General features: G+C 39.1%; 1 protein-coding gene across 2 annotated transcripts in view; it reads right to left on the bottom strand.

Moving 5' to 3' along the window:
* CLTC (clathrin heavy chain) overlaps positions 1-9,849 on the bottom strand; it is a 61,840-nt gene extending 51,991 nt beyond the window's left edge. The window contains exon 1 of one of the 2 annotated variants that reach the window (XM_079905172.1): positions 9,471-9,849. In XM_079905172.1, the coding sequence (XP_079761298.1) occupies positions 9,471-9,512 (42 nt within the window). In that variant the 5' untranslated portion in view covers positions 9,513-9,849. The remainder of the gene's footprint in view (positions 1-9,470) is intronic. The other variant, XM_079905173.1, reaches the window with a different exon arrangement.
* Between the last annotated feature and the right edge of the window lie 5,528 nt (positions 9,850-15,377).

The following is a 15,377-nucleotide window of genomic DNA, read 5'->3' as shown; positions in this document are numbered from 1 at the left end:
CTTCCTTTAAAAGTTCCAAAACATCCTCTACCTTCACTAATATTAATCACAGTGAAGAAAATGCTGACAACAGTAACTTCATTGAGCCCTTCCAGGAAACTAGCAGAATGTCAAATAAAAACTGCAGTTTCTGTCTTCTACAGGAAATAAATAAAAATGCTGAAAGTGCAGCATTCCTTTAATTCTTTCATCAACAGTATACCAGCCATTGTTTTCTATGTGCTCCACACATTTTAAGCAACAAATAAAAATGCCCTTGTGGACCCCACACTTAAACATATAGATTTATTTCTACTCCATGTTAGTGTTTGAGGCAATCATTCCCAGGAGAATTTTTTTTTTTTTTTTTTTTTTTTTTTGCGGTACGCGGGCCTCTCACTGTTGTGGCCTCTCCCGTTGCGGAGCACAGGCTCCGGACGCGCAGGCTCAGCGGCCATGGCTCACGGGCCCAGCCGCTCCGCGGCATGTGGGATCTTCCCGGACCGGGGCATGAACCCGTGTCCTCTGCATCGGCAGGTGGACTCTCAACCACTGCACCACCAGGGAAGCCCAGGAGAATTTTTTTACTCTGGTCACTCCATATTGTTAAGTAATACATTCAGGAAGGAACCACAGTTGGAGACAGGAACTATAAGACTACTAGCTTTGGTAAACTATCAAGAGACTCAAAGAATCTTTCCTACTTGTAGCCAACTACTAACTGGAAAATTAAAAAACCTTTAAATGTAACTCGTTCTTTAAAAATAATAATCCGATAATTTGATGAAATATCACATATCAATTCTGACCAAGCTGCAGGGAAATACAGGGAAGTTTTTACACCTCAAACCTTGCAGATAGGTATGACTCCCCAAGGTTATGCCCTTTCCTGTATAAATGCCATTCAGCTGGCACATAACAACTGAATGCTACCCAAGCTATGACTGGTTATGGAAATGCAATCTAAAGCAGGACACACGATTTAAGGGAGGGCAGAGCTACAAAGATTGGGAGAGAACACATGGAAGTAAAAAACACCAAATAGGGTATTCATTTTCCCAAGTAGACTATTCCCTGGTCATCCAAAAAAGCTTTTGATAGCTGCTGGAGAGAATGTGGAAATATTGCAACTCTCATATACTGCTGATGGGGATGTAAAGTGGTGTAGCTGCTGTGAAAAAGTTGGGCAGTCCCTCAAAAAGTTAAAATATAGAGTTACCATATGACCCAACAATTCCACTCCTCGGTATATATCCAAAAGAACTAAAAATATGTATTCAAACAAAAACCTGTAATGTTCGCAGCAGCACTGTTCACAATACCCAACAGGTGGAAAGAATCCAAATGTTCATGGATCAATGAAAGGACAAATAAAATGTGGCATATCCATTCAATGGAGTATTACTCAGCCATAAATGAGTAAAGTACTGATACATACTACATGGATAAACCTCAAACAGTATGCTTAGTGAAGGAAATTAGACAACAAAAGGTCACACATTGTATGATTCCATTTATAGGAATAGATAAATTCATAGAGACAGAAAGCATATTAGTGGTTGCTGGGGGATGGGAGGAGGGAGGAAGGAGACTGCTTAATGGATATGAAGTTTCCTTTTGGGGTAATGAAATGTTTTAGAACTAGATACAGGTGATGGTTGCAAAACACTGAACTTACTAAATACCACTATATTGTTCACTTTAAAATGGTTAATTTTAATTTTAGATGTGCTTAATATATAATTCATGTAGTCATTTGACAGTTTATATAGACATTTAAAATTATAAAATAATTAACTCGGAAATGTTTTTCTACTGTTCATATTTCAGAAACCATTTTAAACTCTTCATGCGCATTTTTTACATCAGTGTCTTCGTTAGCAGTGGAAAGTCATCTGCATTCCATCAAAGTGCTTTTTAAAAATTCATTATGGTACCATCATGGGAAATTTATAACATGCCTCAAATTTCTATTTCTGTATTAGGAGAGGTGTTTTTACACTTGTTTTTGGATTACAGTCTCCAGAAACACCTCCCTAATGGACTGGTTTATGAGTGAAATTTAAAATGTTTGCTTACAACATCCAACAGTTGTAATTGTGAAGCCATACAGAGAGGAATAATTATTAGGTGTGTTAAATTTACCTCTTACCAATCCAGCTGATTTCAAGTCCATGGTAGCCTTCCCTGAACAGTGTTGTAGTATTCAATTCAAACAGAAGCAACTGTAAAGGACTCAGTAATACAGACACTTGGTAAGACTTTTAATATAAGGAAACTTTTTCCTGCGGAATATTTTATGGTTAAAAAAAGACACCTGCCTTAGATTTGCATAGTTCAATAGGAAAGAATGTAAAGTACTGTAGAGAGTTGGGAAAGAGATGGATTTTGTAAACCATGTTCTCCCTATAGGTTTATTTCCCTAATTATTAATCCTCAAATAATGAGATCTACCCAAAGTTAGTTTTTTGCCAGGCTGAACATATGTGGATAGTCTTTGGCTTCCCTCTGTCCACTTTAGTGGTTTTTAAGTCCTCTTTCTCAGATGAGCAGCTGGTCAGAAATAGACGAAGGCAACTCTCAACCCAATTCTCATTTTTCATCTACCATGATTCCCAGTTTCAACAGACGGGGGTCATTAAACACTGCAATCACCTTCCCTACTTCAGAAATGGACTGGATGTAGAAAATGAGAAGAAGAGAGTCTGGTGTAACTCTAAGATCTTGTCTTCAATAACTGGATAAATGGGTAATTTTTTCCTTGAGCATAGCATATATGTTCAACTCAACTGGATAAAGAGAGACTCCCCTCCAGCATAGGGGCTAAGGATTAATATCTGTATGGGCTAAGTATCATGATATAAATACAACCACATACTATAGGCTAACTTTACAACTGCCAGAAAGTATTGTTTTAAATATAATAAAAGAGGAAGTTGAGAAAAGCTAAAAAGATAAGAGCTCGGATTAAACATGTGAAACATTTTCCACAACGGTATACTGCAGAATTTAAATTTTTTAACGTGACCATATGGTTTTAATGGACCCAGTTCCTATTCTTTCAAAAATAAGCTTTAGAATCTGCCGTACTTCAGGGGACTTCCCTGGTGGTCCAGCAGTTAAGACTCCGCGCTTCCAGTGCAGGGGGCACAGGTTCGATCCTGGTTAGGGAACTAAGATCCCGCATGCTGCATGCCGCAGCCAAATAAATAAATAATAAAATCTGCTGTACTTCAGAACTTAAAGAAAAGTCCTTACTTACCCAATGATTCAGAAAAGGAAGTACCAGTATTACTGGCAGTTCTGTCTCCAAAGCACAATCCTACAAATGTGTAACCATATTCCCCTCTACGGTTATGCTATTCAAACTGAGGAAGCATGTTCTACTCCCACTTTTCCCATCCTCCCTCCCCAAGCATAACAGTCTTCCTTGAGTTCTATTCACGTTTTACATTAGAATAAACACAAAAACATAAATAATACAGTAAAATAGAAAGCAGAAGTTTCCTGCTTTCACAAGTGGCTTCAGGCTGGAACATATTCACTCTCTTGTCACTAAGGAAAAGTCTAAGAGAAATTTGAGAAGTTTAGCCTTATGACAGGGATATAGATAATCTTGGTTATTACAAGTTAACCTGATTCCAATCATTCTGCACAATTTTTTAGTGGGAACTTGGATAAAGCCCTTTAAAAAACATCATCTCAATAACCGTTTAAGGCATAGAAAATCCAGGTGTTGGTTCACTGGCCCCTAATTTTCTCATAAAAACTACTGACCTAAAAACATACTAGTAGAATGTATACATCAAAGAACACCACAGCATACATACAAATTATACAGATCATTCACCAAATGAGGCAATGTGCCACAATGAAAGAAGAGCAAATATTACCACCCACTCACTAGCTGTGTGACTCTACAGGTTAACTGCTATGAACTTCAGTTTCCCCATCTGCAAAATAAGGCTAACCCTACCTACCTGAAGGGATGTTCTTGCCAATCAAATGAGATCATGAACATAAAAGATTTAGCAGAGGTCTTGGCACACAGTAGGTGCTCAAATAGCTATAATGGTCAATTTATTCTGATCTTGTAGATTTCAGGACAATTAGGATTTGATGAATAGTTATTCCCTCTGAACTAGGATAAACTATCATAAATTATGTAAACTATCTTAAATTATGTCTTTCATAACACAAAAGAAGAGACACAAAAATCTGAGTCTGACAGATGGGTTTTGCATAATACATTCAGATCCAAGCCTCCTGCCACCCCCTGAGTTAAGAGCATTAGCCTCAGGCACTTGGCCAAGTAAGGGTGGGGGAAAAAAAGAAAAGATACCCAAGAACTGGAAACTTTGCTACGGCTTAGAATTTGATTTTATGAAATAGCTTTAGCATGGCTATGTAAATAAATTTTAAAAAACAGCCTTGTTCTAATATGAAGGACTAAAATATCAGCTATGAACTCACTTCCTATCTAAGTGAGAACATACACTTCTGCACTACCATCTTATAGGACATATAAATACTAACAAAGGCCTGACTGGCATTCCAGGTGGGTAATTTATCAGATGTGGTTTATCAGGAGTCTGACCAAGGAACACTAATTAAAGATGTACCAACGGCACATGTGAGCACTCACGGGCTATTATAAAAGATTAATTAAAATTTTTTCTTCCTTTTGAGCAGTTTCAGAGCAGAATCAATTTTGTGTCATATGAATATTTGTATTAAATCCTGCACAATATCAAACATTCAGTAACATCCATGGTTACAATTATGTGTGGACAGCCTCTGCCAACTAATCAATGCAAGCACAAATGCAAGCTGCAGTCAGTTTTGTTCACCACTTTGTCCCGAGTGTAACATAATTGTTGGTATATAGTAAATATTCAAATCTCAGGTGAGTACCAAATATTTATAAACCATAAAAATCTAGGTCTTAAATCTGCAAAATAAAATGTTGTCACTGGTTAAGAGATAGATACCTGAATAGAATATACTGGACAAAAATTATATAGCCAACAATTAATACCCTTCAAATGCTACACCAAGTACTTTCACATACATGATCTCAGATCTTCACGGTAACTTTGTGAGGTAGTACACATATTTTACAGAGAAAAAGGAGCAAGAGGTTAGTCTTAACCTGCCTTCTCCAATACTGTAGCGACATTTCACAAGCCACATGTGGTTCTGAGAACTTCAAATGTGGCTACTCTGACTCAATTTTCAAGTTTAAGTTAATTAAAATTAAATAGTAATTCAACTTTAAGTTAATTAAAATTAAATAGTAACTGTTAATCGAGTCAATTATGGAAAACTTATGTTTGGAACAACCTACATGTGCAAACCTGCTTTTTCAACTGTAAATTTTATGAAAGCTAAATACAGGTCAAATATATCCAATGAAAATAGGGTCTGAATTGAGATGTGCTCTAAGTGTAAAATACACAGCAGATTTTGAAAATTCAGTACCCCCCAAAAAGGAATGTAAAATATCTCATCTGAAAAGTTTATACTGATTGCATGGTGAAATTATAACATTTGGGGTACACTGAGTTAAATGAGACATTAATTTCACCTGTTTTTTACTTTTAATATGGCCACTAGAAAATGTAAAATTACAGATGTGGCTCATATTTTTCTACTGGATGGAACTGGTCTCAACAACCTCCAAACCCCTGATCTGTCTACTATATGGCATCATTAACCACATGTTAAACCAGAAGAGAAGTCACCTTCTCAAGGAAAAGTCCAACAGATAAAACAGCACACTAGGATACTAATAACTTCTCCTCTTAAGGTCAATCATTATTTTTCTTCAAAATATTTAGTGTCAGAAGACCTAGGTTCAAATCCCACTCTGACAGGTTCCCTAGGGCACTAGTTTGAGTCTCACTTTCTCCTACTGTTTAAGAAGGATATCTGGGGGAATTAGATGAAGACGTGGAAGCACCCAGCCACATTCATAGGACACAACAGACTCTCACAAGAAAGTCTGCTGCTCCTTCCATTCACTAGTCACTGTTCATAATCACCTCCCAAAAGAGACAGTATTCAACCAACACTTTCTATTAGTGAATGTTTTAATTTTAGTAACAAAATGTTCTAAACATAGAAATATAGGTGGCCAGATAAATCTTCACTCTTAAAAAGCACATCAGAATGGCCTGTAATTGCGCAGTCCCATGTCGTAGTCAATAGCTTTATGTAGCTATTTACATTTACATTAATTGAAAAGAAATAAAAGTAAAAATTTAGTCCCTCAGTCACAATGACCACATTTCAAGTGCTCAATATGGCTATGTAGCTAGTATAAATTTTCATCATGGAAGAAAGTTCTATTGGATAGTAACTCTCAAAAAGCAAAAGCCACGCAGTAACAAAGACAGAAAAACATCCTGTTAAATATAATTCAAATATCATTAAGTTAAGGTTCCTGAAATCATGTATTTCACTGCACACCAAAATGAAAATGATTGTGATTCTACACACAGTTTCAGGCCTTAAATTATTTCCTAAACAGAGTGAAAGCACATTCACTAGAATTAGCCACACCCCTTTAAGTTGAGTAAACTGACCATTAGGAAAATTCTGAAAACCTTGATACATCTTAAACTCGGAAGCTATTCCTAAAGTAGACTGCAACATAATTCCAAGCAGTATGCCTCTTCCAGGAAGTACGGTTAAGCATATAACATATCCCAGTAATACTCAGCATTGCTTTCTCTTTGCAAATTAAAATAATCATAGCAAGAACCCCTACCATTGAATGCACAACACATTTATGGATCAAAGGGAAAAGAGCAGGGTTGGGAGACTTAATTTCAGACCCAAAGAACCTGGGAATACAGCAGAATATGTCAATTGGCATAAAGATACTTAATAAGCCAAGAAATCAGAGTTGCAGGCAACACTATAGGTAGCCTAGGATTTTTTTCAGAACCTGCAATCCTAGCAAAATCTTGCTCAAATAGGCACTCATCTGTTCACTGCTATCAGCCTCAACATCCTAAAAAAGAAATAAAAACTCCTTTATAACTTAAAATATTAAGCTTCATTTGATGTACTTCTGAGTCCTTGATGACAGACCCTTCAGCTGGCCAAAGTAGTTCCATGGTATAAAAATAAATTTATTTACAGTTCACGCTTTGAAGATTTCACAGGTTCCTCAATTCTTGTTCCCAATTTTTATCCTAAGTGTTTCAGAAAGTTTTCTGCTACTTAGCAAACTGGCAGGGGCTGAGAGGTCAAAGACCTAAGTTGCCAATTAAAATAATCCTTATTAATTTTTATACAGCAAGGGATAAAAATGAAAAGTCAGGAATTATATTATCCTGGAAGAGGTTGGTGACTGGGGCTCTGCACAATAATTAATCATTATCAGCTTGAGTACACAGTCACCAAAGCACGCTTAAACTTAGTCATGGCATATATACTACTCCAAAAACTGAATGACTGAATTCTTCAAGTTTATTTGCAAAGCAACTTTATATGCAACTCTTCAAGTATTTGAGAAGGAAATGGCTTCACTCAAGTGTCTGCAAAAACTCTGAACCACTTAGAAATCAGACCCATATTAAATCTGTCTTCAATCAGTGACATGGTTGGAGTCCAGTCTTTGGGATTATTCAACAACCTTGTCTCCTCATTAATAGAAATGGAAAACTATTGCTCAAACCACCAACAGTCAAGAAACAAGATTTACTAGCGGGCTATATCTGTTTTGTAAAGTAAACAGCAACTATAACTGCTTTTCTTGTGTATGATTTTACACACTTTTGTCTGCAGGAAGATTATATTCCAGAAGCACTTGAGTGTCAGGACAAGGTTGTGTTTTCCCCTCACACTCAAAAACGTTATTTTCCTAACACTCCACATTCAACAGAAGTAACCACAGCAATACAAATTTGGATGGAGCATAAACAAAAACTTCTGTGTCCATTCTGTCACAATGTTTTTTAACCTTTTGTAAGATAGTGTTCTATTACATCAGATGAGTTATCTGAAAACCAAAAATGACTGAATAAAGTACATTACTTAACTCATTTTTTGAGTAAAGATTTATAATTCATTACATTTCAAGACAAAGAAGCCTTGCTGATGCAAGCAAAGGTGATACCTGTAAAAAAAATGAAATCATGTTGATAGCCAGAATATTAAACCTTTTAATTAACATTTATTTATTGTTATAACAATGTCAGAAAGTAAACAGCCTTCAATGGTAAAGTGTCCAAGAGGCCACTAGTATTAGTGTCATGTCAAACCACTGGCATCTCTTATCATTACGAATTAGTCCTTCAAATGACTGAGCTGAGACAGACCTCTTTAAGGAGGTAATTAGAAAGAAAGCGTACTTTATTAATAAATTATTTCAGCCAAAGTAAAACCAGATTGGTGAACCAGGAAAATCAGAAGCTTAGAAGAGACTTAATTCAGTCAAGTCCTCCAATGATCACCTGCCCGGGCCCGCTACGGGCAAGCTGCCAGATAAGACAGTCTGTTGCCTACAGGATAATGCACCATGGGGAAGAACTCTAGAACCTACTAAAGGAAACCAATTACAGACCAAATAACCTTGCATATCTCAGGGCAGGTGTGCTCTATCCCCAGGGGTCGTTCAATTCCATGCAATCCTGAGGAAAGTACTCACGCCAAGCCAACTAGCTGCTCCAAAGATAACCTCTGAACAACTCTTTTCTCCCTTCTAGAACCGAAGAGGGGATAAAAGCCGCACCATGCCCAGAGACATCAAGAAAGTGAAAAAAGGCGAGTCCCCTTAGGAACCTTGACCCCACGCACTCCGAAATTGACACCGCCCTGAGAAATACGTTCCCCCATTCTATCCTCTTTTTTTTTTCCTTCAGTGAGCTTCCCAGTTCCTACTGCCTCGGGGAAGGCAAGAGAGGAGCCACTGCCGTTCTCCGCATGCCCGGGGAAGGTGCCTTTCCCGTTGAGAGCCGCAGAGGGAGGAAGAAAAAAGGTTGCCTCTCCCCAACCCACCCGCGCCACAACTCCCGGGTGCAGACACGATGGGGGAAAGGGAAGAGGGCAATGGGAGGTGACAGCCTGCGCTGCCCTAGGGGAAGAGAATTCTTGCTCCGGAAGAAACGCGGGAGAACGCCCCCCCCCCCACGCCCCGCAACGTACCCAAATGAATGAACTGAATAAAACCGGGGTGGAAGGGTTATTATACGCAGTTCTTGCCATCCAGGAAGCGAAGATAGAGAGGCCTTCAAACCCAGGTATGGCCTCACTGCCCTATGCACCCCGACTCGCTTCCTTTCCACCCAAGCCCCACATCATTTAACCCTTCAAGCTTTCCAAGATAGTGCCCCATCCTCCATCTACCCCAGGAACCGATACCACCACCACCACCATCCCCCCTCCCCCCGGTTCTCCTCTTTTTGCTTGGGCTCAGACTCCAGCTTCTTCCTTCCTACCTCCCTCTTTCCACAGCCCTCACTAGCTCGGGCCCACCGCACCTGAAGATGCTCCTGAAAACGAATTGGCAGAATCTGGGCCATGGCGCTGTCGGGGGTGTATGGTCTCCTCCTGTCACTGGGGCTGTGGGGCAGTGGCTGCCCGGGCTCTCCAAGGGAGAGGAGGAGAAGGGGGAGGGGGGAGGCTGGGCTCAGCAGGAGAGTCTCCGGGGACGCAGGAAACTGGCAGGCAGACGAAAGAGCTCAGGTCGGGGGCGGAGGCTCCAGGGTCCGCGAGAGCCGCAATGGCGGAACCGGGCGCAGCGCAGACTCCGGAAACGGTTTAGCCCTGCGGAAGGATCCTGGCGACAGAACTCCGCCCAGGTCACCTCACCCCCTCCGCCTTATGTACTCCTCCACGGAGCGCCGCGATGCATCGGAGCGCAGGAATTCGGAGCGTGGGGCGCAGGGCGCTGAGGGCCTCGCTTACTGCTGCGACACGGAGATAAATAGAGGAATCGGAGGGACTACTTTTTGTCTCATCACCTTCCCCAGCCGCCTGCTTTTCCCTCCCCCCCCTTTTTTTTCACATTTTGCCACATCATGCGACTAGGGGCGACCAACGTCATTTCCGTGGGCGCTTTGGGTCTCACCCACGTACTTCCGGGTGCACGTGATGCTGGTCAGGAAAGGTCTGCTGATTGCTGCCGGAATGCAGAGCGAGTTCTAGGGAAGTGCGGCGTCTCCTGGGAATGAGGTGGCTGTTGGGCCGCCTTGAGGAATGGCGGTGCTGCTCCCTTTCCCAGTGGGCCCTGCGTATTTAAACGTAGTCCCTTACGAAGGGGACGTGGCGTGGGCAGATGGGCCCAGCCTCCCGCCCTCTCCGTGACTCAGGGAAACGGCCCCCCTGCAGAGCGCTCTTGGCAGCCGGCTGCAGCGCTCTTCCCCCGCCTAGTCTCTTGTGGTGGGTGGTTTGTTATAGCCCAGGGAGGGGGGCACTGAAACACTGAAATGGGGTTTAAAAATCCTATCTGTCCTTACGCACGCCCTTCTGAGGGTTGGAGAAGCTGACGCTTAGGTTCTAACAGAACTAGTAGTCTCTTGGGACGTTAAACAATTGACTCAAAGGGCAGTGAAGGCCATTTATGAGGTATCTCAAACTGGCCTTGTGATAGCCTTTCTTAACGTTTCTGCGGACATTTTGGCGGATGTACATATATATGGGTCTAGCTGAGAAATTTGGTGAAGAATTTGAGTGTCATAAATACGCTAAAAAATTGGACTAAAATTATAGCAGGATTTTTTTTTCCAGCCATATCAAATAATTAATGAGCCTCAAAGATTTAGATAATTAGGTTAAAGGTGGTTTGTAAAACCTTAATGTTTTTCCTCGGTGTGGCTAAGGTACACTCTTGGAGAAAGGGATTAACTATTAGCGCTGTATTTCAGTGGGACCTCCTCAACAGTGTAAACTAGCAGTGTTTGGGAATGCAAACGCTTCAAAGCTGGGGGCATCGTGTCTTCTAACAGCATTAAGGTATCTACGGTATTCATTATCGATTAATAATCTTACCAGTACTTTATTGCTAAAGTATAAGCTGTAATAATATTTCATAATAGCACAAATACAATAAAGCATAAAAGAATTTCGTTCCATGCTTTTCATCTTAAAGAGATGTGATTGCTGTTCCAGAAAGATCCTGAGGAAGAATTCAAGTACACATTATTTTTAGTAACCTTTCCAGTTAAACAGAAAACTCTATTAGGTATACAAGAATTTTGTGTGTTAAGCAGTTTTGCTGAGAATTTGCTTAATCATTTAAATTGCTTTTAATGTTTTTCCCAAAGTATACCTCACATACCGAGGGTGAGAGAATCTTTGGCAGTTAAGAGAGCAGACAGAGACTGTTGGGCAAAGAAAAGCCTTGCCACCATGTCATCAGAGTGAATATTTATGCTTGGCAAAATTTCATTATGTTTTGTTAAGCCAAATACTTGAAGATGTTCTGTATTCTGCAGCATTCGAAATGACCTTTCTAATACCACTTTAATAGTATAGCTACTTTGAATCTTTTTTGGAAGTATACAAATTCTAAATTAAAAATCTAAAGGAGTTACTGTTTTATTACAGTTAAAGCAGTAGCTTAATCAAGTTACATTTCCAATCTCAGAATCTGGGTTACAAGAGCTATATTATGAACTGGCCACCAAAATTTTCTTTCTTAATACCTGTCTTGCATTTTCAGACAGACCTGTAATTTTAAAGACGTTGAGAATCCGCAAAGCAATTGATTTTAGCTTGGATATTTGGTGTGGAATATCTAACCAAAACTGCACTGAGAGTGACTGCTGTGTCATCACACAGAAATCTAATGAATGTGTTGTTTTCAGAATCATTTAGAGAGAAGAAAAATAGATTACAGTATACCAGCTCATTTTGAACACTTTCCTTCAAATCAATAACTCCAAAAATTTTCAAGAGAAAAAAATGTACTACATGATAAACGTTAAAAAAAAAACCAACCCAAAACCCAAACCAATGCCTTTTAAAGATTAATGATTTTGGCTGAGGTAATGAGAGAGCTTTTTATGGTAGCACACTGTTTTTGCTAAAGGTGTAGAGGCAGGACAAAAGGTTGTCAATACTTGGTTTAGAAGCCCAGAAGGCTGAATCATTGTTAACAGTTACCTGAACAGTAACTGAATGCCTTTGTTTTCAGGCACTACCTTAAGTTAGAGAAGGTAGGAAAAAAAAAAAAAGTTTTCTGGTTTATTAGGTTATCCAACTATGACAAAGTCTTTTAATAAGGCTATAAATGTATTATCATCATGGCTTTTGGTTTCAGAAAATGTTTTAGTAAAGTAGCCATGTTAATAAATCGTCCAATTCTTTGAATTTGAAGGTATTTTTAGCAGAATATTCAATAGTAGGTCCTTGCTCTGAGTCACAGCAAGTGCCATTAGCAAAAACTGCATTGCTCATCTGCTATTTTGAGGAATGCCAGTTTCTCAAAACCTATACAAGAAAACTTTATTGTGTCCCTAATTTTATATTTTATGCCAGGACCTGTTTTACATATATGTACATATATATATATCCTCCAATGGGAATGACACATCAGAAAAACTTTTCATTGTAGGATTCGGCTGTAGTTTTTCATCTTCAAGCAACCCTGGATTTAAGGCCCCTGCCTTTTAACTTGACCTTTTAAAAACAGCGTGAACTAGCTGCATTGCAAAAGCCACAAAGTAAAGGCGTTTCTCAAACATTAAGAGATTAATTTTAAAGCAGAAGTTTAAACCCAACCCACTGTACCAAATATTTAAAGTTCAGATTTTAATGAAACCAAGAGGGATATACTTTAGCATTACCTAAATAAGATGAGTGGTTTTGCCATTTAAACGGTATCTTTGAGAAACATCTCAGCCCCCTAGGGCCACTGATATGAATCCCAGCAGGATTAGATAAAGACCCTATCAAAGGCCAATAAGTGGCTCAGGTATCAGTCAACATAAATAACCACTTTATTTTGGTCCTGTACAAGGCACTGATTATAGGCAAAGCTCACCCAAAAAAAACATTTACAAAGCAAGAAGAAAATTTTCACGGTCTTATATTAGTATGAAATGGACCTTAACTTAAACTCAGTTATCACTCACTGCTCAGGCTTGTGCTAAACCTAATTTATATACACAAGTTTTATAATGTGTCATGGACAGCAATAAGATCTGTAGTGAATCTATTCTGTGTCAGGATCAAGCATGTTCCAAGTGAACAGTCAAGACTAGCCCTGTGGAAATACAATCTGGAATCTAGCATATTATATAGGCCCCTCCCATGTTTTCTAAAGGTTAAATCAGATCCCAGCAGAGGAATGAAGTAGCTCATAACATTACCTTAAAAAGTCATTTCAGGAAAGTTGGTTCAAATATAGTGATACACAGAGCTTTGGGGAAAGAAAAACCAGAAGAGTTATAACACTACTGATCAACAGATGCTAGTCACAACATCCCTTTCAAATGGAAAAACAAAAGGTAAAAGAAGCTTGAGAGGATCTACAGAATGAAAGGGCCATGAGGGCCAGGATGTGGGAATGATTGTTTTGGGCTATTTCCCCCCCTTTCTAAATATGTAGAACTGTCTCTTTTTACCTCCTGGAGTTATTACTGTCTCCAAAGCAGGGTAGAACCCACAACAAACATGTTCTGTCAGCAATCTTAAAATTCTGTCACACTCCAAGGATAGATAGTTCTCCAAGTAGCAGTGCACCTATGCACCCTTGTAATGGTGATAAACTCCTCCTCAGAAGAGAATATTAAGGACTGAGATTTGGTAAACAAAGTTTTCATTAACTCAATAATAGCAAAGTCAAGGAAATGTCATTTACTCGGTCAACAAACACTTCAGTACATAACAATGAAAAGTTAAATACTTAATGTTAAAATCTTTTGAAAGGCTTTAAAAAATATTTTTATATGGGGAAATAAATTCTGAATCTTAAAGGCCTCAGGTTAATCACTGTGAAGTTTTGGTATACTACTCTTGCTAGTGTATATTTAGCCTGATCTCAATATGTACCAAATATAGGACACACGAGAAATTACTGTTTTTTAAATGCCTTATACCTCAATGTGTCATGGCTGATAAAAGTGCATTATGTAAAACAAACCCAAAGCCTGTTTACTTCCTTTTCCTTGTTGCTCATATTCCAAATAACTGTGAGTTTAATGTTGTACAGTATACAACCATATAATTACTGTTCATTCCATGACACTCCAGTAATGAAAAATACACCGCCCTTATTTTTTTCCTACATATTTACTGATTTAAATTTTATTTTTCTTTTCTAAGCCAGCCCTATTAGCACCAAAAGGCATGAAAACGTCTCTAGGTTATGCCACTTTATAAAGTTGGTCACGCAAATATAAAGCTTTCCAAAGGGTGAGAACTAACCTGATAAAGACAGATCTTTATTGTCTCCATATTTTGGGTCTATCAAGCTAAGCCATCAGATCAGATATAGAGATAAGATTATACTCTTCATTACTGCAGAGACCTTAAAAATACCATTTCTTGAATGGGAACTAGATGGAGTAGCAAACTAGCACACAATGGCAGTCTATAAGTGCTGCACACTGTAAAAAGAAAACCCCAGTCCAAGCTGACTTTCAAATTTTTCTATCTGCAAGAATGAGTGGCACTCAAATTATGCTTCATATGACCTATTTAGTGTTAACCCTAGTTACAGAATTGGAAACCTCAAAACGCTTCATTTTTTAAAAGCCCTTCTCAAGGTGACACTGATAATCTTTCCACTGTTTATCTCTTATTCCTCTCTCCAACCACACAAATTCTGTCTCCTTTTTCATTCTAGTCCAAGTCCTACCCTTACTTAAAAACTCACCTTAAAATCTATTTACCCTACTTCTTAAGCTATTATAGCATTTATCAACTATATTACCTATTTAATTTGAAGCCCAGGCCAACTTATGTTGTTAATAATCACACCTGGAGTTAGCACAACAATCATTTATAAATACCAACCATATACAAAAAGCACCAAATTGTGCTAGGCTGTATTTTGGGTTATCCCATCTTACTTCTCATGATTTAGCTGAGAACCAAGTAATATTAGGTTGAGAAACACATCTTAGATTTTATCTGGACAAATAATATGATTCTTCTCTTTGAAAAATCTTCAATAGCTTCACAAGTTATTTTTTTTATATAAATTTACTTATTTATTTTTTGGCTGAGTTGGGTGTTTGTTGCTGTGCGCGGGCTTTCTCTAGTTGCGGCGAGCAGGGGCCACTCTTTGTTGCGGTGTGCGGGCTTCTCATTGCGGTGGCTTCTCTTTGTTGAGGAGCATAGGCTCTAGGCACACGGGCTGCAGTAGTTGTGGCACGCGGGCTCTAGAGCGCAGGCTCAGTAGTTGTGGCGCACGGGCTTAGTTGATCCACGGCGTGTGG

Source organism: Stenella coeruleoalba (genome assembly GCF_951394435.1).
Source record: "Stenella coeruleoalba genome assembly, chromosome: 19".
Taxonomy (NCBI): Eukaryota; Metazoa; Chordata; class Mammalia; order Artiodactyla; family Delphinidae; genus Stenella; species Stenella coeruleoalba.
The sequence above is the reverse complement of the archived record's forward strand: the minus strand, read 5'-3'. Positions and strand labels throughout refer to the sequence as shown.